The sequence below is a fragment of the Rosa rugosa genome, chromosome 1 (genome assembly GCF_958449725.1).
Source record: "Rosa rugosa chromosome 1, drRosRugo1.1, whole genome shotgun sequence".
Classification (NCBI taxonomy): domain Eukaryota; kingdom Viridiplantae; phylum Streptophyta; class Magnoliopsida; order Rosales; family Rosaceae; genus Rosa; species Rosa rugosa.
In genome coordinates this window covers 48,390,951-48,413,098 of record NC_084820.1, presented here as the reverse complement: position 1 = coordinate 48,413,098, position 22,148 = coordinate 48,390,951, and the positions used below count along the sequence as shown (strand labels likewise).

General features: G+C 39.9%; 3 protein-coding genes and 1 long non-coding RNA gene across 4 annotated transcripts; 3 read left to right on the top strand and 1 right to left on the bottom strand.

The window, feature by feature from the left end:
- Window positions 1–843: 843 nt before the first annotated feature.
- LOC133739690 (uncharacterized) lies at window positions 844–2,408 on the bottom strand. The gene is made up of 2 exons (XM_062167482.1): window positions 2,076–2,408; window positions 844–1,519 (listed from the first exon to the last, which is right to left on the bottom strand). The coding sequence occupies exons 1-2, from the start codon at window positions 2,251–2,253 to the stop codon at window positions 903–905; spliced, it is 795 nt and encodes a 264-aa protein (XP_062023466.1). The 5' UTR covers window positions 2,254–2,408; the 3' UTR covers window positions 844–902.
- A 3,542-nt stretch (window positions 2,409–5,950) lies between these two features.
- Window positions 5,951–9,288, top strand: LOC133729474 (zinc finger BED domain-containing protein RICESLEEPER 2-like). The gene is made up of 5 exons (XM_062157016.1): window positions 5,951–7,040; window positions 7,331–7,419; window positions 7,625–7,629; window positions 7,709–7,774; window positions 9,204–9,288. The coding sequence occupies exons 1-5, from the start codon at window positions 5,951–5,953 to the stop codon at window positions 9,286–9,288; spliced, it is 1,335 nt and encodes a 444-aa protein (XP_062013000.1).
- Window positions 9,289–11,400: 2,112 nt separating this feature from the next.
- On the top strand, window positions 11,401–12,607 carry LOC133739687 (transcription repressor OFP14). Its single transcript, XM_062167470.1, has one exon. The coding sequence runs from the start codon at window positions 11,491–11,493 to the stop codon at window positions 12,409–12,411; it is 921 nt and encodes a 306-aa protein (XP_062023454.1). The 5' UTR covers window positions 11,401–11,490; the 3' UTR covers window positions 12,412–12,607.
- A 3,556-nt stretch (window positions 12,608–16,163) lies between these two features.
- Window positions 16,164–20,201, top strand: LOC133739678 (uncharacterized). Its single transcript, XR_009860753.1, has 4 exons — window positions 16,164–16,777; window positions 16,861–17,184; window positions 17,889–17,961; window positions 18,673–20,201. It is a non-coding gene; the product is annotated as an uncharacterized LOC133739678 (long non-coding RNA).
- Window positions 20,202–22,148: the final 1,947 nt, after the last annotated feature.

Genomic DNA, 22,148 nt, shown 5'->3' with positions numbered 1-22,148 from the left:
CTTAGTTCGTTTAACGTGAATCCCCACAATTCCGCTTATTAAATAATCGAACCCATGTTCGTATATTGCAAATCCTGCAGAAAATAAAAAAATTTAAAAGACAAGAAAGCAGGAACTTTAATCTTCAAAACTTACTTGTTGAAATTCGGAGCAGATTCGCTTCTGAACAGCTCCCACTTCAAATGGTGTACAGGTCTCAAAACGACTCCAATATGGCTGAAATTTGGAGGTCAGATAGAAGAGACAGAGACGAACAACTTTGATGAAGGAAGGATTTTTTTCTGAGGTCCCGATCAAGATGTTTCGGGGCGTGCAAACAGGCTGATCTGCACAGGAACGAGCGTGCTGCTATGCTGCAGGGGCAGCAGGCGTGCGACGATGCTGCAGGGGCAGTAGGCGGCACACGGGTGCGCAAGGGCTGCAGGAGCAGCGCACGGTATGGCTAGCAAGGGCTAAGAGCTTGCGGCAGCTTTTGGTGAAAGAGATTTCGGGTGTTAGGGTTTACGACAGCTTTTTGGTTTTTAGGGCTAGGGTTAGGGCTCGTGCTGATAACGTGTTGTAGTAATTTGGAATTGCAGAGAGAATTGTGTTCTATTATTGATAATAGGAGCCCTTTATATAGGGATTTACAGAGTACACAAAAGGTAATAGAATCCGAACATAACTAGGAAATCTATAACCTTCTCCTATTACAACTCTAGGACTAAACCCTAGTTTGAAGATGCACACTTGATGTCGACTTCCTTCAACAAGAAAGAGATTGATACGTACGGCTATGAAGGAATGTGATAAGAGGGAAAAATTATGAAGCCACCAAATTTGCAAGAAACATAATCAGTACCATTAAAACAAAAGCTGTTAATTTTTTGCACAATTGGTTATAAAATGAGTGAATGATCCAATTAGGTTATAAAAAAAGAGAGGCCACAAATAACAACCACAGCATAAACACTAAAATCTATGAAAATCCCACGAATGGCTTGATAGACCACCAAACCCCTCTCCAAAAGCTTAACTGCTCCAGCCCAACTGTGTCCCTCATTATCTTGACTACTACTCACCATTCTTTCTTCTTCGTCTGCCTCCCTGAAGTACACTAATCGTGCCATCACAACTGTTACATCAGTCAGCAAAATAATGTATAGAGGCCTCGAGGCCACGACACTCTCCGAGTTCACTATGTTCATTCCAAACAATGCGTAATCAACGTAAGACAAGACTACCAACAAAGCTATTATGAGAGAACACACAATTCTCATGTTCTCCGATTCTACTATGCACAAGTTTAATATTTTCGAACTGAAAAAATTGGTCCTCCTACGCTGGCTCTGAGGTTGATCCGTATTGGTTGGTGACTTTGAAACTATTGTTGTGTCCGCTGGTAGTTGTGTTTTGGTGCTTCCATCCACACCTTCGGATTGCTTAGTTTCAATGTTGGTTTGTGTTGGAACTTTATTGCTAGCTTCTTGTGTTTGCAATGTCGAACCTCTACGGTTATCATCCTTGAACAGAGTACCAACTGCAAACAAAGGAAATGGTTGGTTAAGAATACCAATCATCCTATAAATTAAACTTCATATGAATGTAATCACAGTTTACAGGGGCATAGCCAGGAATTTATCACAATGAAAACCATGACAAACAGACATGAAATTGGATGCAAGAAAATGCGTCTCTTTAGTTCTTTTAGCTTATTAAGTACCATTTTGAGACATCTAATTATCCAACGCTTTGCCCTCAAATTAAAAAACAAACTTGGGATCAACAGTAATTTTCTTGCAGATTGATGGTATGAGATACTTTACTTGTTAGCCAACTCTTTAACAATCGAGTTTTTGAGAGGCAACAGTCATCACAATGTCAATATGGTATTAGAATTTTGGTTCTAACAGGTCTGGATTCAAAAACTCCAACATGCTCCATCCCCAGTTATGCCCAGTAATGTTTTATTCATCTTTATATCCTCATGCAAATGAAACATATATATATGGAATCAACGTACAGAATGAAAGAACAAAAGGAATAGTAAATATGATAAAAAAAAAAAAAAATCAGATTGATATATATGAGCGTACCATTGATTGGAGGTCTGGGTTGTTGTGGTGGTAATACAGGTGAAACGGGTGGTGAGGGAGGGAGAGATTGGATCTGACCCGTGATAAGGGCCATGCGATCCGATCCTCTTTCTGCAATTCTTCTTCTTCTTTCTTCTCTCGCCAATTTCTTTGCCATCTCATCTTCACCGGTCGACATGATCTCTCTCTCTCTCTCTCTCTCTCTCTCTTTGAGCCTTTGAATTTGTATATGCACACAATTTCACAATTTTCAAATTTTGAGCTCTGCCTTGCTATTTGTATCTTTCCCTAATACAAAAGTCAGAGAGGTTGTGCGAGAGGTTCTGATCGAAGAAGGTTTTCAAGTAGATTATGTCCTCAGAAGTAATTTACCCCAAAGTATCGAACAGTAATTTTTACTTTTATTTAAAAAAAAATCATACTAATGCTCCTTTTGCTTTGCCGACATTATTAACACACATCCTCTGTTATTTAATGCGTGGTTCTATCATACATCCATCAAACCTCTTTAGATTTTAGTAAAAATCTAATTTCATTTCTACCCTTCAGAAAACTGAAATAAAATAAAAATGAAGAAAGTATCCAACCCATCTTCTTTCCTCCCGCACTCTTTCCAGTCCCCTCTCTTAATATCTTTCTCTTTTTCTTTAGATAGATAAAAGGGAAGGAAAATATTTTGGTTGATTGGAATTATCCTAAAACTTGCTGATTTCATTTGATTAATGTTCTTTACAATCATTTGGGTCAAAGATGAAGTAATTTTGACAAAAAAATCTATTATAAAAATTAATTTAACGTATGATATATTTATCAGTTTTTTTTTTTTTTTTTTTTTTTAAAGAGGATCAAAGGGTTTCACTCCTGCCCCCATAGTGACTCGAACCCATGACTTCGTACATAGGTAGTGGGTGCTCTAACCACTGAGCTAACACCACTTCGTACATGATATATTTATCAGTTGTAAATCAAGCTTTAATGTTTTAACTTACTTATTAATGCTTTCTTTTACAGTATTCATTTATGTCTTCTTTTTATTTTTTCACAAGCATTTATTAATAGATTAGATAAATAAATAATACTACATAAGTGTGAAATATATTATTATTTCTTTTTTTTTTAATCGGCCCGAGGGGCAATAATATCATTCATCACAAGCCAGAATAGGCCGTTACATACCCTTCATCTGCCATTTAAGGACATAGGCAGACAAGAATATGGTGGTAGTACCCACAGTGATACATAGAAATAGACCTATCCATCATACAATCAAATACGTAGAGGTAGCGGGGATCCTCCATTGGTACTACGCTGGAGGCGCTAAAAATCTAGATTCCTAATACAAGGAAATTTATTGTAATTAGACAATAAAGCTAAAAACATAAGAGTTGGACCAAGGGCCAAAGCCCTAGCCCAAATTAAAGCCCAGCAACCCAACAGATAAGAACCTAAACTCAGGTCCAACAGGAATGTTGGCCCAGAAGGTAACAGCCCCGCCCGAAAGTCATTCTGCAGGCCTGATGCGGCTCCGCTGCCACAATCCGCAGGACCACAATCATCTCGACCCATGCCACCGTGAAGTCGCCCGGTCGATCCAGCGCCCATGAAAACCCGGCCACCACGAAGCCCCTCGACCCATGCCGCCACGATGCCAAACCGTACGATTCAGCACCCCGACCCATGCCGCCGTCTTCAGCACCTTCCGACACCGTCGACGAGGCCCACCAGACCAGTGCAGACACAGCCCCGCACTGCAGTGAAGTCCACCATATCCGGCCTGCCATCCTGCAAAAACCTCGAGCCCGAGCACCTAATCATGGGAGCCTAGGACAAATACCACTAATCATCCCGTCCGGCAGCAGCCAGCCCGGACGAGAAAGCGATCTCGCAACCGAAAGGACTTTAGGGTTTTCTAGAGAGAGAGAACTTTATCTACTTGTGGTATTTTTTTAAATGTTATATTATTATTTCTTATTGTTTTCATTAGTTCATGCATAACTGAGTATTTGGGGGGGGGGGGGGGGGGCAATACATGATTATGGTCTCAATCTCATTAAATCCACAACCAATTACAGATGCACACGTCTACATTTTCAGAAGTTTGGGGGGGGGGGGGTCCCGGCCACCTCAGGCTCCCATATAGTTTCGCCTCTGCTCGAGCTACTCCACCTCACTCTTCAAAACCCTAAATCCACACCAATTCCAAATCCAACATCACAATCCAATGCAATAAAAAATTTCAAAACCAATCAACCAAAAACACAATCAATCAAAAATTCAATACCTCAATTTCTCTAATACCGAGTTCACCTGGTATTATTACGTTTTGCACCAAGATTGGGCTCTCTCATCTGGGTCTAATTGTTCTAGGCTAGGGCGGCCGGACCTGAAAGATCGAGGAACCGACCCGGACCGAGTAAAAAAGCCAGATTCAGTTCGGTTTTAATATGGAAATTCTTGGTTCGGTGCAAAGACCAACCCGAACGTAGTTTATCAGTTCGGTCTCAGGCTTCAAATATTTTGAGACCGAACGCCCGAACCGACCCATAATTTGTACCATTTGCCACTTGTCAGTCTATGATTGGGTGATATAATAATATGTTAAATATTAAAAAAAATAATTAAAAAAAAAAAACCTAAAACACTAAAACAGTCATCGAGTCGAGACTAACGAATTTTCCCGATCTCAGCGTCTCTCTCTCTCGAAACCATCTCAGCCCCAATTTTTGAAAACCCAGTTCATGTGTTTCCCAGATTAAAACCATAAACCATTCAGCCCCATTTCAGAGTTCATACTCGAGCGCTCCCCAAATTTCATGGCTTCTCCTCAGAATTCATCCCATAGTTCCGATTCCAATCCATCCTAAAGTTTCGATTCCAATTCAAATTCAAAAGCCATTGCCCTTCCAACACCAACTAATGCTTCGAGGGTTCAGATGATTCCCAAAACATTCAGAAGCTCGAAGAGGAAGGTTGTTGTAAAGAGAAAATGTGGTAGAGCTACAGCTGCTGGACCGAGCAATGCTAGAGATGATGCAAATGAAGAAGAAAAAGAAGAAAAACTGCTAGAAGATCTTGGGTGTGGTTGCACTTCAAGAAGATCGAGAAGCCTCAGTTAGAGATTAAGGATGGTAAGAAAGTTCAAACTTGTGTTAAAGATAGAGCTAAATGCAATTACTGTGGAACTGATCTTGCATGTGATAGTTATGAAAATTGAACAAGTTCACTTAGGAGACATATACAAGAAGTGTGCAAAAAATATCCAAGTAGGGTTGATTTAAAAAGTGGGCAGCAGGTATTAAGTACTGGTGGTACTAAGGAGATGGTGATGGTGAAATGGAGTCAGGAAGCTTGCAGGGAAGAAGCCTGCAAGATGATAGTAATGGATGAACTGCCTTTCAATACTTTTTTCGTGTGGCTGTGCCTAGGTGGGATGTGCCTTCTAGGAGGGTTATTGTGAAACAGTTTCTATCCATGTATAAAGCAGCCAAATTAGAGTAAAGAAAGAGTTAAAAAATCATTGCCTTTGCTTAACCACCGATACATAAACATCGGTGCAAAATATCAACTACATGGTGGTGACTGCCCATTTTATTGATGCTGGTTGGACATTGCACAAAAGAATACTAAATTTTTGGGGTGATTTCTAATCATCAGGGCACTAGCATAGTGAAGTTGTTAGAGGCATGTTTGCTTGATTGGGAAGTTGAGAGAGTGTTGACCATTTTTGTTGATAATGCAAGTGCAAATAGGTTGTAATTGAGTACATTAGGAAGAAGATGTTAGGCTAGGAGAAACCACCTGTTCTTGGAGGCAAGTACCTGCATGTTAGGTGTCTTGTACATATTCTGAACCTCATTGTCAGATCAGGCCTAAAAATGATGGAGAGAATAGTTGCTTCAATTAGGAATGCGATACGATATGTTCGGAGTAGTGGACAAAGGCTCGATGTTTTTAAAATGTGTGCAGAGAAGTATAAGGTTGAGTCGAAGAAGGTTTGCATCCTCGATGTGCCAACAAGGTGGAACTCTACCTTTCTAATGCTAGACACTGCATTAGAGCTGCGAAAAGCCTTCGATATAATGGCAGATAAGGAGGACAGCAAGTACGACCAGTACTATGATGAGGATGAAGACATCGATGAGGAAGATGATGAGCTGCAAGTTGGAGGGTCTGATTCAAGGAAGAAACCGAAGAGAAAAAGGGTAGGGCCACTGGTTAAAGAGGATTGGGAAAAGGCTACAGTTTTTGTGAGGTTTTTAAAGGTTTTCTATGATGTGACAATGAAGATTAGTGCCTCAAATCACCCAACATCATGGAAAGCTTTTCATGATATAGTGGCCATCAAATCGGAGATCGATGAATTGTTCACTAAATCGTATATGTGCACTGGTTCGGAGACTGAAATGATCTTATTCGATATGGCTGTGAAGATGAGAGGGAAGTTTGATAAGTATTTTGGGAGCTTGGAAGACAACAGTCAGCTTTTATTCATTGCCTTAGTGTTAAACTCAAGGTTCAAGATCAGAAACTTTGAAAGTATCTGCAATAAGTGGCTGAAGATGGAGTTTGATGACATTAACAAGAAGTCTGCTGAGGTTAAAGAGCTTCTAGTGTCCCTTTGTGATCTGTACAGCCCATCGATGATGTCTTCAAGGACTGGAAATGGAAAATCTAGAAGTACAGAGAGCTCAGTTAGCCAAGGCAGCAAATCCAACTCCAAAAAGAAAGTTAAGGCTACTGGAAAAATAGCCGACATGGAACAAGATTGGGAGAGAGAATTAGAAGACTCCGACGAAGCTGTTGTTGGACATGAAGTAGATAGATACCTATTAGACCCGATTGAGAAGTCTGCAAATCCTCAAAAGTGGGATATATTGGAGTGGTGGAAGATGAATGGTGCCCAGTATCCTAACATTGCTGCACTTGCCAAGGATGTTTGGGCAATACAAATGAGCACAGTGGCAAGTGAGTCTTGCTTTAGCACAGGCAGAAGGGTCATCGAGCCCTTCAAGAGTTCTCTAACTCCCAAAACAGTGGAAGCATTGATATACTACCAAAACTTGATCAGTCTGAGAGTATCAACAACATTCAATATGTTCCTACTATCGAGGACATTGAATTTTATGAAAGTGTGGAGGATGGTATGATTTTTATTTTTGGAATGGTTGCCTTGTTAATTTATTTCAAGTTTATAATACAATGTTTGAAAATCTGGACATTCAACGTTTGAACTTTGCACTTTTATTGCTTTGCAGAACATGCAAGGGAGGAATATGCTAGTACAGTGGATCAACCTGAAAAGCCATCTACATTTAAATCATCTAAAGCATCAAAGAATTCAAAGGTAGTTGATGTAGGCAAAAGTAAAACAGCAAAATAAGGTACGGTACTGCCCCAATTTTCCTTTAAGATTGTGTATTTCTGCATTTGGTAATTGGTATTTTGGTTAATGTTCTGCATTTGGTATGTTGAATCGATGAATAATCTAGTATGTTGAATGACTTGAATTAATTCAGTTAGCTGGTTTCTGCCTTTCTGGTATGTTGCAGACTTGGTATGTTCTATGCTGATCTGGTATTGTGTTCATGTAATCATGTTTGTATGTGAAATTGTGAACTGAACTCTTAGTTCAGGACATTAGGTTGGCATTATGGCATCTATTATATTGGAACCTGCATTTTTGAAATGGCTGGTATGTGGTATGTGACTAACTGACTATGGTATGTGGCTGGCATTTTTGAAATGGCTGGTATGTGGCATTTTTGTCTAATGATTTACAGCTCTTGTACTCAGTTCTTGGGAACTTGGAAGTTTGTTGCTTCTGTTTTTTACTAAGGATTTTAATGGTTGTGAGGATTTCTTTTAACTTGTGTTGTTGTGGATAATTAGATGCACATCTTTGTTTTTTCTTAGTTATTTTTTATTTGAAGATAGTTATGGTTTTCCACCTACTATACAACACTTACTTTAGTTATATGTAAAATGCAGTGCACGCGGATTGGATTGGATCGGTTTTGACTCCAAACCGTCTCTATGCCAAAGTAAGCGGTTTAGACATTTTAGACAACCGGTCATCGAAGAAAATAAACTTAATCCGATCCAATCCAATCCAATCCATTTAAAGATGGTTTGGTCGGTTGGTAAGGCGGTTTTAACCTATATAGCATTGATGTTTTGTTTACGAATAATTCATAGTAAAAATACTAAAACTCAATCTCAATAATAAAAATTTAATAATCAAAATCCAAAACTAATATTCAAAGAACAAAATCCAAAATAGTTTCAAAATGATTCACTTATTTGGGTTTTAAGCGTTTTGGGTCTACGATTCAATATGGTAATATATCATTTTGATAATCAAATTATAATTAGAGATTTATAACTTACTTATAAAAGATGTTTCTTGGGTGCGGACGTCCGTACCTAAGCATTAGGTACGGATTTCCATTTTTTCCCCATTTTCCGATCACACATTTACATCTTAACCGTTCAGTTTTTAGATCCTAATGTATAGATCATCTCTAAAAAATTTCAGCCAAATTGGTGATCGTTAAGGCATTCAAAACTGCAATTTACAACAATGAATACGAACGGTTCCGGTTTGACAGATTCGGAACCGTTCGTATTCATTGTTGTAAATTGCAGTTTTGAATGCCTTAACGATCACCAATTTGGCTGAAATTTTGCAGAGATTATCTATACATTAGGACCTAAAAACTGAACGGTTAAGATGTAAATGTGTGACCAAAAAGTGGGGAAAAAATGGAAATCCGCACCTAATGCTTAGGTGCGGACGTCCGCACCCAAGAAGCCCTGTATATATATATATATATTATGTATATAAATTTAAATTTTTTTCCTATTATATTTAATACATACCGGTCGGTTCGGGTTTCGCGGTTTAAGTAAAAGAAAAACCAAACCAAGCCAATTCATAAACGGTTTGGTTCGGTATTGAACGGGCTTTCATATTTTAACGCTAAAAAACCTTAACCAAACCATATTTACCGGTCGGTTTCGACCGGTTTGGCCAGTTTGTACCGTGTTTTGCACACCCCTATATGCAGACTTGTGAATGTGAATGCAGACTTTGTAAGTTTGTATTTGTAATTTGAAATTTGAATGCAGTTATGTAGACTTGTGCAGTTGTCGATTTGTAGTGGAGTTCAAGACTTGTGGAGCAAGGCAGCAAGCCGAGCAGCTAGAGGCTTGAAGCTTGAGTTATTGCACAGTTTGACTATTTGTGCAAACTGCAAATTGTGTTCATGTTTGATTATTTTCTATTGTACCATTCAAAATTTCAGTTGATTGAACATTTGAATGATTGAATAATTTGGATTGTTGTTTAATTAGTTTAATCTGTTCGAGTTTGAGTGTTGGACAGTGAGTTTGTGACTTTGTATTGTAAACTTTTAATAAACCATCTCAGCCATTAAGATTGTAATGTTGTATGATCAGTGATTTAGTGTTATGTTATTGAGTTTAGAACACAGCATTGATAATTTGTCAATTTAATATGCATTCCAGATTTTCAGGTACCAAAATGAGTGGCAAAACTGCTAGAAGTCCAGAACTGTTTTTGAAAAATTGGGAAAACAAGCAAAGCTCAGGAACTGGATTTTGGGCCCGAAAGACCGAACCGACCCGCTTGGGTTCGGTTTCTGTCTTCATTTTCGAAAAAGCCCTAACCGCCCAGGACAGACTATTTCGGGCTCGGTCTTACTAAATTTCGGGCTCGGTCCAACCCAAGCCCAGTCCTAAATTGTTCTATTCCATCAATTCGCACAAACCTACTGTGACATATTGCTAAGTTGTTGCTCAAACTCCACCACCTTCTCCTTCCTCTCCAAGAACTCTTTATCCTCCTCAGTCACCATTGGCTTCAGACTACCCCAATCATTCACCGCAGAGGCGCAGACTGCTTCAACTCCCTAAAAATCCTCAACAAGTCTTTGTTGCCCTTGGCCGGCGCGCTGCCTCGTACGCATCTACCGCCGCCACCTCACCAGTCAATTGCCTCGACAGCCTCATCACACCATCCAACATCCTCGACACCACATCTACATTCGTCCAAACTGAGGGTTCAGCCACCAAAAGTGGGCCCTCATGCATGTCAGTGCTAACTTAGCAAGTGATGTTACAAATGAAGGCGATTTTAAAATTTAGACGCGGCTGATGCTATTTGGAAGTTGAGGGATGATCATGATTAAAATTAAAGATCAAGGACCAAACTGATGATCGACCCAAAGTTTGAGGGAGCAAATTGAATTTAGTCATTTTTCTAAAAATCAAAACAATTGCTCAACTCTCTCTGTGTGTGTACAAAACTATGAACTTTGGGGTATTGTCATATGAAGTATTTGGTTATAGGCCGAGTATAATTTAACTTAAATCATAAGCAACTAGCTAGCTTTTAACTTATGAAAACTGTTTTTTTATAATTAACTTCTATAAGCAGCAGCTTAATATTTTTAACTTTAATAATATAACTTTTGAGATAATTTATTTTATTAAATTTTATCAAATATCTTTTGCTACTAAACTTATTAGTAAGCAATTTTTTATACAATATATATAAGTGCCAAATTGAGCCTTATTCACTCCATTATTGGATTCTAACGCTATTTTAATTTGGAAAGTTGTTCGACTTGATATTTGTTGTTCAACAAGTATAAGACTTTTCCTCTTACTATTTTCACAGGACATAGAAGTCCAAGGTTGAGTAAATGATTGACATGCATGAAGACCATGCATGAAGTCCAAGGCTAGCAGATACATTACTGGCTGGACCATGCATATAATAAAAACGACCGAACATATCTTAGCTTCATCGAAAAAAACATATATCTGACATATTTGGGGAAAATATTAATGTGCAGAAAAGGGAACGGTTATAGGTTCTCAAAATGAAAATCAAAAGAAGCCAATTTATTACGATTGAATTAATCTACAACTCCAGCAATTAGCATTAATATCTCACATAAACCGTCAAACATATATCAACAAGATACCTTATTAATACACATATTTAAAGTAACCGTACCCCATTATGTTGCTTCCAAACTACTCCTAGTGTATTCAACATTTTTCAGAAATGGTCAAAATCTTGGCAAAATAGCTAACAAAGCCACCTCAAATTAATTTTGTGCAAGTCGTACACAAAATCTGAAATTAATTTGAGGTGTACGCAAAATAGCTAACTACTTGCACAAAATTAATTTGAGGTGTACGCAAAATAGCTAACAAAGCCACCTCAAGTAACATACTATTATGCAAACCAAATTTATGTCTACGTACGTTATTCAAAAACGATTATAATTATGTTACTTTCTTTAATGGTTTATTTATAAACCACTCCACCTACAAAACCTTCTCATTCAAACCCATCAAAGTTAACCAAACAGTTTTGAGAAAAATGCCCAAGAAACTCCAAAAGCGTCTCCAAGATTACCTCACCAAGATTAAGAAACCACCCCCTTCAATCCAATTCCCCTCTAAAAAATGGATGCGAGCCTGTAAACACCCCAAAACCCTATCTTTCGCTATCAACAACAATGAGACTCATGACAAAGATGATGATGCGGCAACACTCTCAGATATTGATGAGTTTCTCTTCGAGAATTTCAGGTCTCTGTACCTAAGAGACGATCAAGGAGACTCCATCAACGACGACGAAAGAAGAGAAGAGAAAGATCTACATCGTCCTCCTCGTGATGCCCTTCGGCATAAAACCCTACAAATGAAAGAAGGCCGTCCTGGTGATCATGAAAATGAAAGCACAAACGGGCCCTTTTGGGATAAAACTCTACACCTGAAGAAGCGTCGTCCTGATCATCAAGAAACCCAAAACCAAGATGGGTTTCTGTTCGAATCCCCTCGACTGAATATTGATCCACCGGCGGCGGATCTCTGTGGCTCACACAGGTTTTCGGTGTCCCCAGGTCGGCTGTCAAGCTCGGTTCGGACTAGTACAACCACCACGACATCTGAGGACGCAGGATCCAGCTCAATGTCAACACGAACCCTAAACGACTCTGCTATCACATCACGTTCTAATAACAACGATCATGTGGCACTTCCCAGTGACTGTATCTCAGTGTTGATGTACTCTCCCAACCCTGGCGACGAGTTTCGAAGATCCATGCATGACATGGTTGAGGCTCGCCTCAGAAACAAGGCAAAGGTCGATTGGAATTTCATGGAAGAGCTTCTGTTTTGTTATCTCAATCTCAACGAGAAGAAGTCCCACAGGTTCATACTGAGTGCTTTCGCGGATTTGGTCGTGGACATGCGTCCGGATTCTGATAGCGTCCCAGAGAGATCACGGAAATTTTGAAATTCCAGGTGAAGGACCTTGGATTTCAGCGAAGAACATAAAGATTAGTGCTACGGAGAATGGTAGGCTTAATTTATTAATTAGATTGCTTCTGGGTTTATTCTCGGTAGCCCTCACATGCAGTTAGGCACTATCCCATGCTTGTAATATTGTACTATATTCATTATGTACCTTTCAAGAAAATCAAACACTTTTTCTATCATTGAAGTTTTGTAATTTTGTGGTTTTTGGTGAGATTTTATGGATATTTGATAAGGTCCTTGTCTAATGCATGTTCCCCGGTGCTCAGATTATACATAGGACTTTTTTAGATTTGCCACGTTTATTCTTGTTTATATTATGATAGAGCAATGATTTACATGCACATAGTATCGCATAACGCCAAACTATATCACCACTACTAGCTACAATATAGAGTATTGCTGGAATCGTCATTTGAAAAGTGGAAGCAACTTTTAATATAATATGGAATGCGTTTTTGTTTTCCAATTTTCACATTGGCCATAGAGAGCCTCAATTCTAGATGTTATACCATGTAAGTAAATTTAATTTTTATTTTTAATTTCACAATATATTTTGCCACATCATAATCTTGCAAAACTAAATTAATTTTTATTTTTAATTTCAGGTCTTAAATATATATATATATATATATATATATATATATATATATATATATATATATATATTGTCCAGGGTGATTAGTTAAGCCTTTGATTGGTTGCTTGTGTGCTTGGGGGTGTTTTGGTAATTAGCCTGTAATTTATTTAATTTAGCATTTAGTCTCCTCAGCCAAGTACATGTTTCCCACTACCTTAGTTATTTAAGCCCGTTATGCTCGAGGGGTTCCTAGTCGGCATAGTTTGGACTACGGAACTAGTATAGGTAAGCACATGTACTTTTGCATCTCTTACCGTCTCATCATCAATAAAAGATGAATTATTCAATCATCTGTTTCCCGTGAGATTGCTCATTGATCTTTCCTTTCGATTATTTATTGTTTTTCGTGGTTGCCCAACATTTATATAATTGTGTTTTTGCGTGCGTGTGTGTGTCTGTATTTCACATTCTATTTTCATAATTTGCAAGAATCCAATAAATTAAACTTCTAATTCATATATATATATATACACACACACATGTGTTTATGCAAGAGATTTGATCTACATGTATGTGCAAATCTATTGATTGAATTACATGTGTATTTCTTTGCTTTTGTACTTTCTTTTTTATATACACGTTGAACAATTTTTTAGAACAGGGATTCAACATGATTTGGTGTTAGGCAACAATCAATTGCATGTAATCTAAGCATGAGTAGAATTGAAAAAAAAAAAAAAAAATTGGTCATATTCATACCTCCAAATTTGCTATTTGGATCTCTCAATTTTTTTTAAAATTTTGAAATCCTCTTTTACTCTTTAAACACATACAATCCTCGCTCAGCTAATTAATTTTGGTGGAAACTAGAATGAAAATACCTAGCGCTCTGCTAGGGCTGGGAGAGCGCCGCCTCCGGCCTCTCTGTACCTTTCTCCATCATCGATGGAGTACTGTTCCGATGTCGCCCTCGGCGTCGGTTGTTGTGCGCACGGCTCCAGCCGTGCCATGTATCGGGTCGTGGTTCGCATCTCGGCCGGTGGTAAGTTCTTCTGATCAGATTCGTTCTAATCGTGTGTCGCGTCAATGGGAAGAAGCCATGGATGTAGTGTTGTCCCAGATCTGGTCTGCCTGTAGTGCTTTTCGTCAGAGTGGGGAAGAGGCTGCGTTCCCGTTCTGGTTTGGGACGGCGTCGAGATTCCGACCAAGCCGGGCTCGACTGAAATCGGGTTTAGGGATGGCGACGAGGTGGCTGGGCGAGGAACTCGAGTTCGACAATCGTGGTGGTGGGGAGCTGCTGCCAAGGGGTTTGTCGGAGTCAGGCTCGGTTAGTCAGAGTCTCTCCGATCTGAGAGGGGACTGGGTGTGGCGGAGCAAGATCTGCGTTCCGGCTAGGATATCCTTTCTACGACGAAGGACGGTGGAGCAGAGATCAAGGCCGAGGTCAGGGATGGCATGGGTGCCAAGAGTGATTTTGGGTGCCCATAGCAGGCTGTGGATATGGGCCTTTGCTCTGTTGGACTACCAAAGGGTGTTGGAGTGGGTCTTCATTCTTAGGGCTTTGAAAATGGTGTATGAGCCCATAGCGGTTCGGGTTCGCATTTGGGATCCCGGAGACGCTCTATGGATCTTACATTGTTATGAGTTTTGGATCTGCTGCTTTGGTTTCTTAGGTAGAAGATTGCTCTCTATTCAGCGCATTTTTTTGCGTGGAGTAGGCAAGGTCGGTCACACTACCGGCGGTCACCTTGATAGAAGGTTACCCTCTATTCGACGCATCTCTTTGCGTGGAAGTATGGTCGACCATACTATTGGTACCGTTTTACATAGCCCGGACTCTGTCTGGTGCCTCATCAAATGCTTAATTGCATACCTTCGTACCCGTGCTAAGTTTTATTTCCGATGCTTTGTTGCATCTAGTATTTTTATTACTATTTTATATTTTGATGTAGTTTCTACATCTATCAGTTGTAATCTTTATTCTGTTTATTATTAATAAAATTGAGTTGACAGTTTCTCAAAAAAAAAAAATCCTCGCTCAGCTACCTAATGAATCTACCTTGCCCAACCACATTCAAATTGTACTATTTAGCTCTTCCCAAAAAAAAAAGGGCCGGTTAACAAAACAAAAATCCATGAAACAAGAGCGATAAGCTCAAACTTTAAAACACGAGGCAAACAACTAGTCTGCCAAAGTCACATATAAACACTAGTGATCAGTTAGAAATAGTTCATAATCATTCGAATGTCAATTATTCTACATGTAGTACGTGTACAAGAGAGAGAAAAGTTCATCAATATCCATTGAAATGAAAGGGCAAATAAACAAAATCTCTCTCTGCAACGTTGCAGCGGTAATGTGAGCCTGTGAGGTCTTGGCAAGATCCTTAACTTCATGCCTCGAAGAAAAGGAAGAGAGTAAGAAAGAGAGAATGAGGGTAAAAATGGAAATTTGATGGCAAAATTTTTAAGAGGAGGTTTAAATAGTAAATTTGGAGGTTTGAATAGACATATCTAAAAAAAATTTATTTTCTTGATTGAAGAAAAAAGATTTGTTGTTTAAATCGAAGCATTAGGATAATGAAAAGAAAAATAATAAAATAATTAATGATAAGATCATCTTTTTCTCAAGAATTACATGACATGATGTGGTAAATAGGTGATTGGAAGTCTTCCCTAAAGAATTTTCATCTCTCTCTCTAAAAACCTTGGACGGCGGCTCTGGTCTAGGGTTTGTGAAATCCCTCTCGTCCGGCGGCGCTATGCGTCAGCGTGGGTTTTTGCCTCGCCGTCGCTATGTTGCTGCCGGACGGGTGATGTTGATCTAGAGTCCTTCGGCTTCTGAGATTGTGAGATGCTCGAGGTTTTGACTGTCGTTTCAGTTTGGGTCTGCTTTGTTGTCTCTTTGTGGCTTGGACGGTTGTCGACACAACTTGAAGGAACGGCACGAGGCTGGGATCTGGTTTCAAGCGACAGCAACTGCGATGGCGGCATCGATGGGGTTCTAGTGGTGTTTTTCGGGGCGCTAGGATTCGTTTCCACTGGATCAGGTCTGTTGGCGCTTGTAATACCCCGAAAAATCCAAATTAATTTCCGTGGATTTTTAGAAATGATTTCACAATAGTGGGAGCGAGTACGAGGCTCTGAGAAGTTGTGGAATTAGTTCGAACGATTAATTTTCGAAAACGTACGTTATTTAGGGGCACGCGAAAATCGACTTTTTATACGTATGGAATTTGGGAAAACTTCCTTCATGAAAGTTGTAGAGCTCGTCGACACGATCGCGTGCATATATGGAACGCAAAAATCGGAGCTCGTATGAATTAGTTATGTTTTTTTGAAAACGTTTCCAGTTTAATATAAAAGCTTCCTTTTTTGTTAATTTTTCCAAAAATACATTAAGTTTCCAAAATTGGAAACTGAACATTCTCTCTCTTCCTCACGCGTCCGAAACCGACGGAAACTGGGCAATCCTTCGCCGGCGTCTATCTTCCAATTCCGGCCACCTCTGGACGAGCAACCACGTCCATCAGCTTCGCCTCACTCCTCCGAAGCCATCTGTGGCAACCTTGCACGGCGGCACGGCCCCTAGCGGCGGCGGTGGCCCGGTTTCGATTTAAGCTCGATTTTGGTCAACGCCGGTTTTCTCCTAGCTCCGGCCACCAAAACTTCCGATCCTTGGCTCCATGAACTCCCCTCAACCTGCTGATCATCATACTAGGAGGATTGCACCTAGAGTGACCGGTTTCACGTTCGTCGGAGCTCGGTAAGTTTTCAATCCGAAACGAAAATCTTTCGATCGGTATATCTCGAGCTGTAGTGCATCGTTTTGATTGATTCTTTTTCCAGTGGGTTCCCCTTGATGTTATTAACAACTCTCTAGAAGGCATCGAGGCCTGAAATTGAAGCTTTGACGTCGAAATCGAGCCTTGCCGGATTCTGCAAAATTCTGGAATTTTTCCGACCACCGAAGCTTTCGATCGGTATATCTCGAGCTACAGACCATATTTTTCTGTGATTCTTGAACCAGTGAGTTCTTCTTGAGTTTCTTAACAACTCTTCAGAAGGAATCGAAGCCTTAAATTGACGTTTTTATGTCGAATTGGAGCTCGCCGTTTTCTGCAGTTTCTCGCCGGTTTCTGGAAAATTCCGGCCACCTTCATACTGTTCAAGGTAATTTTCGACCCCTTCCGGTCATTTTCAGACTTCGTGCTAGTTATGAAAGTTGTTAAGCATGATGAGAGGAAGAAGAGCAGCCCGGCCCCGACACCATTGGCGGTGGTCGGCGGCGGCTCTGCCACTAACTCCGGCCGCCCTTTCCGGCCACCTCCGGGGATCAAAAATATGGTTTCTGTATATTTTCAAATTCTATATTTCAATACGATCATTTTGATATATTATGCGCAATTTTTGGATATCGTATGATGAAGTTATGAATTTTTAAGTTTCGATCGATTTCGATCGTTAGATTTGTGATATGTGAAGTTAGGACCGTCAGATGGACTTGTAGTTTTGATATGATGATCTTATGACTGTCCCAGTGGCTTTGTGTGGTCATGGGCGAAGATCCGACCGTTGGATCTTCGTATAATTGAGAAATGGTGATTCGGAAGGCGATTCGTGAGAATCCGACCGTCAGATTTTCATATAATTTTGTGGAGATGTTTGTAAGGATGATTCGAGAAGATCTGACCGTTGGATCTTCATTATAATTTTGGAGGATGATCCTAAGGGCGATCCGTGAGGATCTGACCGTTGGATCATCATTAAATTAAGATTCGACCGTCGGATCATCATATAATTAGAATCCGACCGTTGGATTTCAGTATATGTGTGGTTTATGAGTAATTTACTAAGTCAAGATAGTATCTGATTAGGTGATTGACGAATCGAGTTGGTGGACGATTCAGATGGATATGTGGCTTTTAGAAGACGCAGCTGGAATTGGAGGTGAGTAAACCTCACGTGGTTCATATTACGAACCCAATATATTTAATTGCTTTATTTTGCAATCATATGAACTATTGTTGGTGTATTAGACATTCCTGTGTGAATGTCTGTATATATATTATTACGTGAAATAATATGTATTGTTGGAGTTGTGTTGAGTTTATTGTTGAGAAACAATATATTGTGAGGGGTATTGAGTTTATTGTTGAGAAACAATATATTGTGAGGGGTATTGAGTTTATTGTTGAGAAACAATATATTGTGAGGGGTATTGAGTTTATTGTTGTGAAACAATATATTGAGAGAGATGTTGAGTTTTATTGTTGAGGAACAATAAATTGTTGTGATCTGTGGAAGATCAATAGGTCACGGGGTGACCATGGCATACTATCAGCGAACCACGCTCTCGCGCCGGGTAGGTGGAACTGAATAGTATTAAATCGTGAACCACGCTCTCGCGCCGGGTAGGTGGAAACGATCAGTTAGAGCTCTAGTCTGTCTGCCAAATATTGAGTGACCTTATGGGGGAAATTGAGAGTAACTCATAAGTGTCTATATATATATATATGAGAGTGAGAAAGTAACGTGGGTTTGTGGTGGTCTTGTAATTTAATAAATCAACAGTTCTTTCTTGTTTACTCATACTAGCTGTCAAAAGCTTACCGGGTTTTGTGTTGTTGCAACTCCCGGTACACTATTCAAATTGTGTAGCGGGTAATCCTACAGGACAGGAGAACCAGGACGGTGATCGTGCGGTTAAAGCAATTGTTAGAGTTTTACAGCAATTGTAAGTTGTGAGGTGTGTTATGCTCATTTGAGCTTTACAATATTGCTTGTGAGAGTGGATTGTAATAATGAACTCGAAGTTTCGAGATTTGGATTTTTGTAATTGTAATTATTCATGTTTCGGATTTGAATTTATTATTCAAAATTCGGGGCGTGACAGTTTGGTATCAGAGCGTAAGGTACATATTTGGTGATAATCAATACTTCCCGAGTGATGGCCCGTCTGCAGCGGATCCCCATCATATACTCTTCGGTATTGGTATAATCATTGGGTATGTCTTAGTATGGGGTCTAGACAGCGTGTATGTCCGTAGGACGGTAGAGTTGCCTTCTAAGTTCGTATTAGAATAAGTTTAGTTTCCGCGAGTTGTGATCTTCGAGGAATGGAAACCTCCGGATTTAACTCTGATGAGTCAGTGAGGATTGTTTATGGAAATGAGTTTCCGTTTGTATGTAGAAGTGTTTGGTTGAAGGCATGGTGTGAACCTATGCTTGTATCTGATGTGGATACGAGTATTAATTGATAGTAATTTTGCCTTCTTAAGTTGGACATACAGATGCATTTGAATAGATTCTAGACTCATGTGGAGTTGTGAGTAGTGTTGCGGTTAGGGAAGAAATTATTGTGGTTAATTCTTCCATGTGCTTGTAAGTTGTTGAGCAGAGTTCGAGATGCGAGAACGGAGTTTGATCTCGTGTTTGAGTGATTGAGACGAACGACTATATATTTGAATTCTCTCCGAGTACCTACAATCTTAAGGGCTATTTGAAGTGGGACTAGTGGTAGTTTTGGTATTTCTAAATTTAAATCGAGATCCGAGGAACATGTTTTGTATACGTGGTGGATATTGCGAGCATCATTTTTGATTGATATTTTGCGTTTCACAAAGACAACTGGATTGGAAATTCTCCGTTTGGACACCTTGGTCTGTTGACCTGACTATGACTTGTGGACATAGTTTTATTTAAGTGAAGGAAATTGATTTTGTGAACTAGTTTTCTTAAGTTTTGGATCGTAGTATGGAGTTGGACTGAAGTGAATTTGAGGTTGTTGTGTTTTAAGTTTAAGTAGGCGGGACACTTAAAGTTTTGAAATGGAATTTGATCTTGGTCGGTAATTAATGGGGAGAATTAGAGTCAACTCTCTGTAAATGTTATTAGATGAGGGTGTGTTTCTGTGGTGATGGATTTTAGGAGAAATGGTTAAGTGCAATTTTGGGTATTGATTGTAGTGACATTGTTGGGTATCCATAGTGGTTCAAGTGAATTACTATGCGATATGGAGTTTGATTCGGTTTCTAAATCGTAAATTCATAGGGTATGAATTGTGGTAAGTTTAATGGAGAAATTAATAGAGGAAATGGTTGAGATTTTATAAGATTTGTATGAGTAACTCTAAGGATGTGGGTTTTTCCTAGCTAACTCAGGATGTGTTTAGCTTTATTAAACCCTAATTCTAACGACAAAATTGTTTGTGTTTGGTTTGACTCTAAGGATGCTAGCTAGACCCCTGTGCAACTTAATTGATTGTTTGTGATAAATCATTATGATTGATGTGTGCAGTAGAGTTGTTTATGGTTTTGAAAATAGTATTGGGTGACCAAGGTTCGATCCTTGGTGTTGTTGTTGGTTAAACAAAAAGAAAAGAAAACATGCACACCATCTTATTGATTTAATATTACAAAAAGGAAATTGGAACTACGCTATACTAAGCCTAATTAGTAGCTCCGGATGGGTTGAGGCTGAGCTCAAGAGAAACTGGAGATCCACGGTTGTAACCGCCTGAGCCACCAGAATAGTAACCAAATGCGCTACCTTCCTCGGAAGTAGTCTTCGGGTTACCAAAGACGTCCTCGCCGTGCACGGGGAACAGAGGAAGAGTTTCAACCTCCTGGTGATCTCCTCCTCGTTGTTGCAGGGATGTTTGTCCTCCTGTTGTGCCAAAAGAGTTGTACTGGTATTAGTGTTGAAGTGTGAGGAAGAATATGAAACAAAATTTAAATCAAGAAATCCTTCATTACCAGTAGAATCGGTGGAACCAAAGTTGAGATTAATGGATCTACCATCATCAGTAGAATTAGTGGACCCAAAATTGATGTCAATGGATCCACCAGCTGGCCCAAAATTGATGTCGATGGATCCACCAGCACCAGTAGAACCAGTGGACCCAAAATTGAGATCAATGGATCCACCAGTACCAGGAGAACTAGTTCCCATGGGCACTTGAGCAGCCTGATTGCACCTCTTCATCTGCTTCTCTCGAGCCCTGACATTCTGGAACCAAAAATAAATGTTCTTGCCCTCAACCTGTCCATACTGTTGCAGCTGGAGACAGATCTCGTGAATCTGCTCTATAGTTGGGGTCTTAACTCCCTTGTCGTAGTAAAGATCCCTGAGGATCCTTATTTGATCTGGAGTAGGAACCCACCTGGCACGGCTTCGCCAGAAATCTGTGTTGGCACTACTCCCGGCTGCTTGGTTGTTTCCTCCATCCTCGATTTGTTGCTGGGTTTGTAGCTCCATTAGTTGCAGAGTTCGTGGTTCCATGGTGATGAGTTGAGAGGAAGTGTAAATTGAAGAACGAAGTTGTTGAGTGTTTGTGGGAGATTGACCTTAGAAGGATTAAGGTCGATGAAGGGGTATTGGAGATCTGAAAGTTCAGAGGAAAGAAGAGATCGAATCTTCAAATGGAAGAAAAGATCTGAGAGAGAAGGATTGAAGATTTGAGAGTGAAAAACTGGGGATTTGAGAAGAGAAAGGCTGAAGAGTTGAGAGAGAAAGGCTTGAGCTCGGAAGAAAATTTCTTTTCCTTTGGAGTGAACAGTCGCGTCTCCAGAATGCACCTATTTATAGAACAAGGTGAGCAGATCTCCACCGTTGGATGAACGATCTCAGAATTTGAATCCACGCGTTGGATTAAAGTCGCCCCGAAACCCGGAAAAGCTGTTGGCGCGTGTTGAGCGTGTAAAGGGACCGAGGGAATCTCGAGGCGCTGTGGCAGACAGCTGTAGCCGAAAGCAGATTTGACTGCCGTAAATCACGGAAGGGATAAGCCGTGACACAAGTGGGCCGTACTTGGGCCTGTCTCGGATCAAGGCATCACTGTAGCTGTGGGAGGAGGCCTGATGGGCCGAGTTTCAGAAACAGTTTTGGACATGATGGGCCGAGTTTCTGAAACAGTCTTGGATGTTTTGGGCCGAATTGTTGAAACAGTTGAAACAGTTGGTTAAATAAAAGGATTGGTATGGATAATAACGTGAGCAGCCGTGCTCGAGTGGTTGAGTGTAAAGTTCGTGTACAAGAGGTCTGAGGTTCGAATCTCGCCTCTCGTTTATTTTTATTATGTTCGTTTATGACATAATAAGTATAAAATTTGTACACATTATATTAAGCACAGCTTG

Excerpts from the sequence above, each read along its gene's own strand:
- LOC133739690 (XM_062167482.1), bottom strand. The coding sequence starts at position 2,253 with ATGTCGACCGGTGAAGATGAGATGGCAAAGAAATTGGCGAGAGAAGAA. Across the intron at positions 1,520-2,075 it reads ACCCAGACCTCCAATCAATG|TTGGTACTCTGTTCAAGGAT; the intron begins GTACGCTCATAT and ends CTTTGTTTGCAG.
- LOC133729474 (XM_062157016.1), top strand. The coding sequence starts at position 5,951 with ATGATGGAGAGAATAGTTGCTTCAATTAGGAATGCGATACGATATGTT. Across the intron at positions 7,041-7,330 it reads ACAAATGAGCACAGTGGCAA|AACATGCAAGGGAGGAATAT; the intron begins GTGAGTCTTGCT and ends ATTGCTTTGCAG. Across the intron at positions 7,775-9,203 it reads TTTGAAATGGCTGGTATGTG|TTATGTAGACTTGTGCAGTT; the intron begins GTATGTGACTAA and ends ATTTGAATGCAG.
- LOC133739687 (XM_062167470.1), top strand. The coding sequence starts at position 11,491 with ATGCCCAAGAAACTCCAAAAGCGTCTCCAAGATTACCTCACCAAGATT.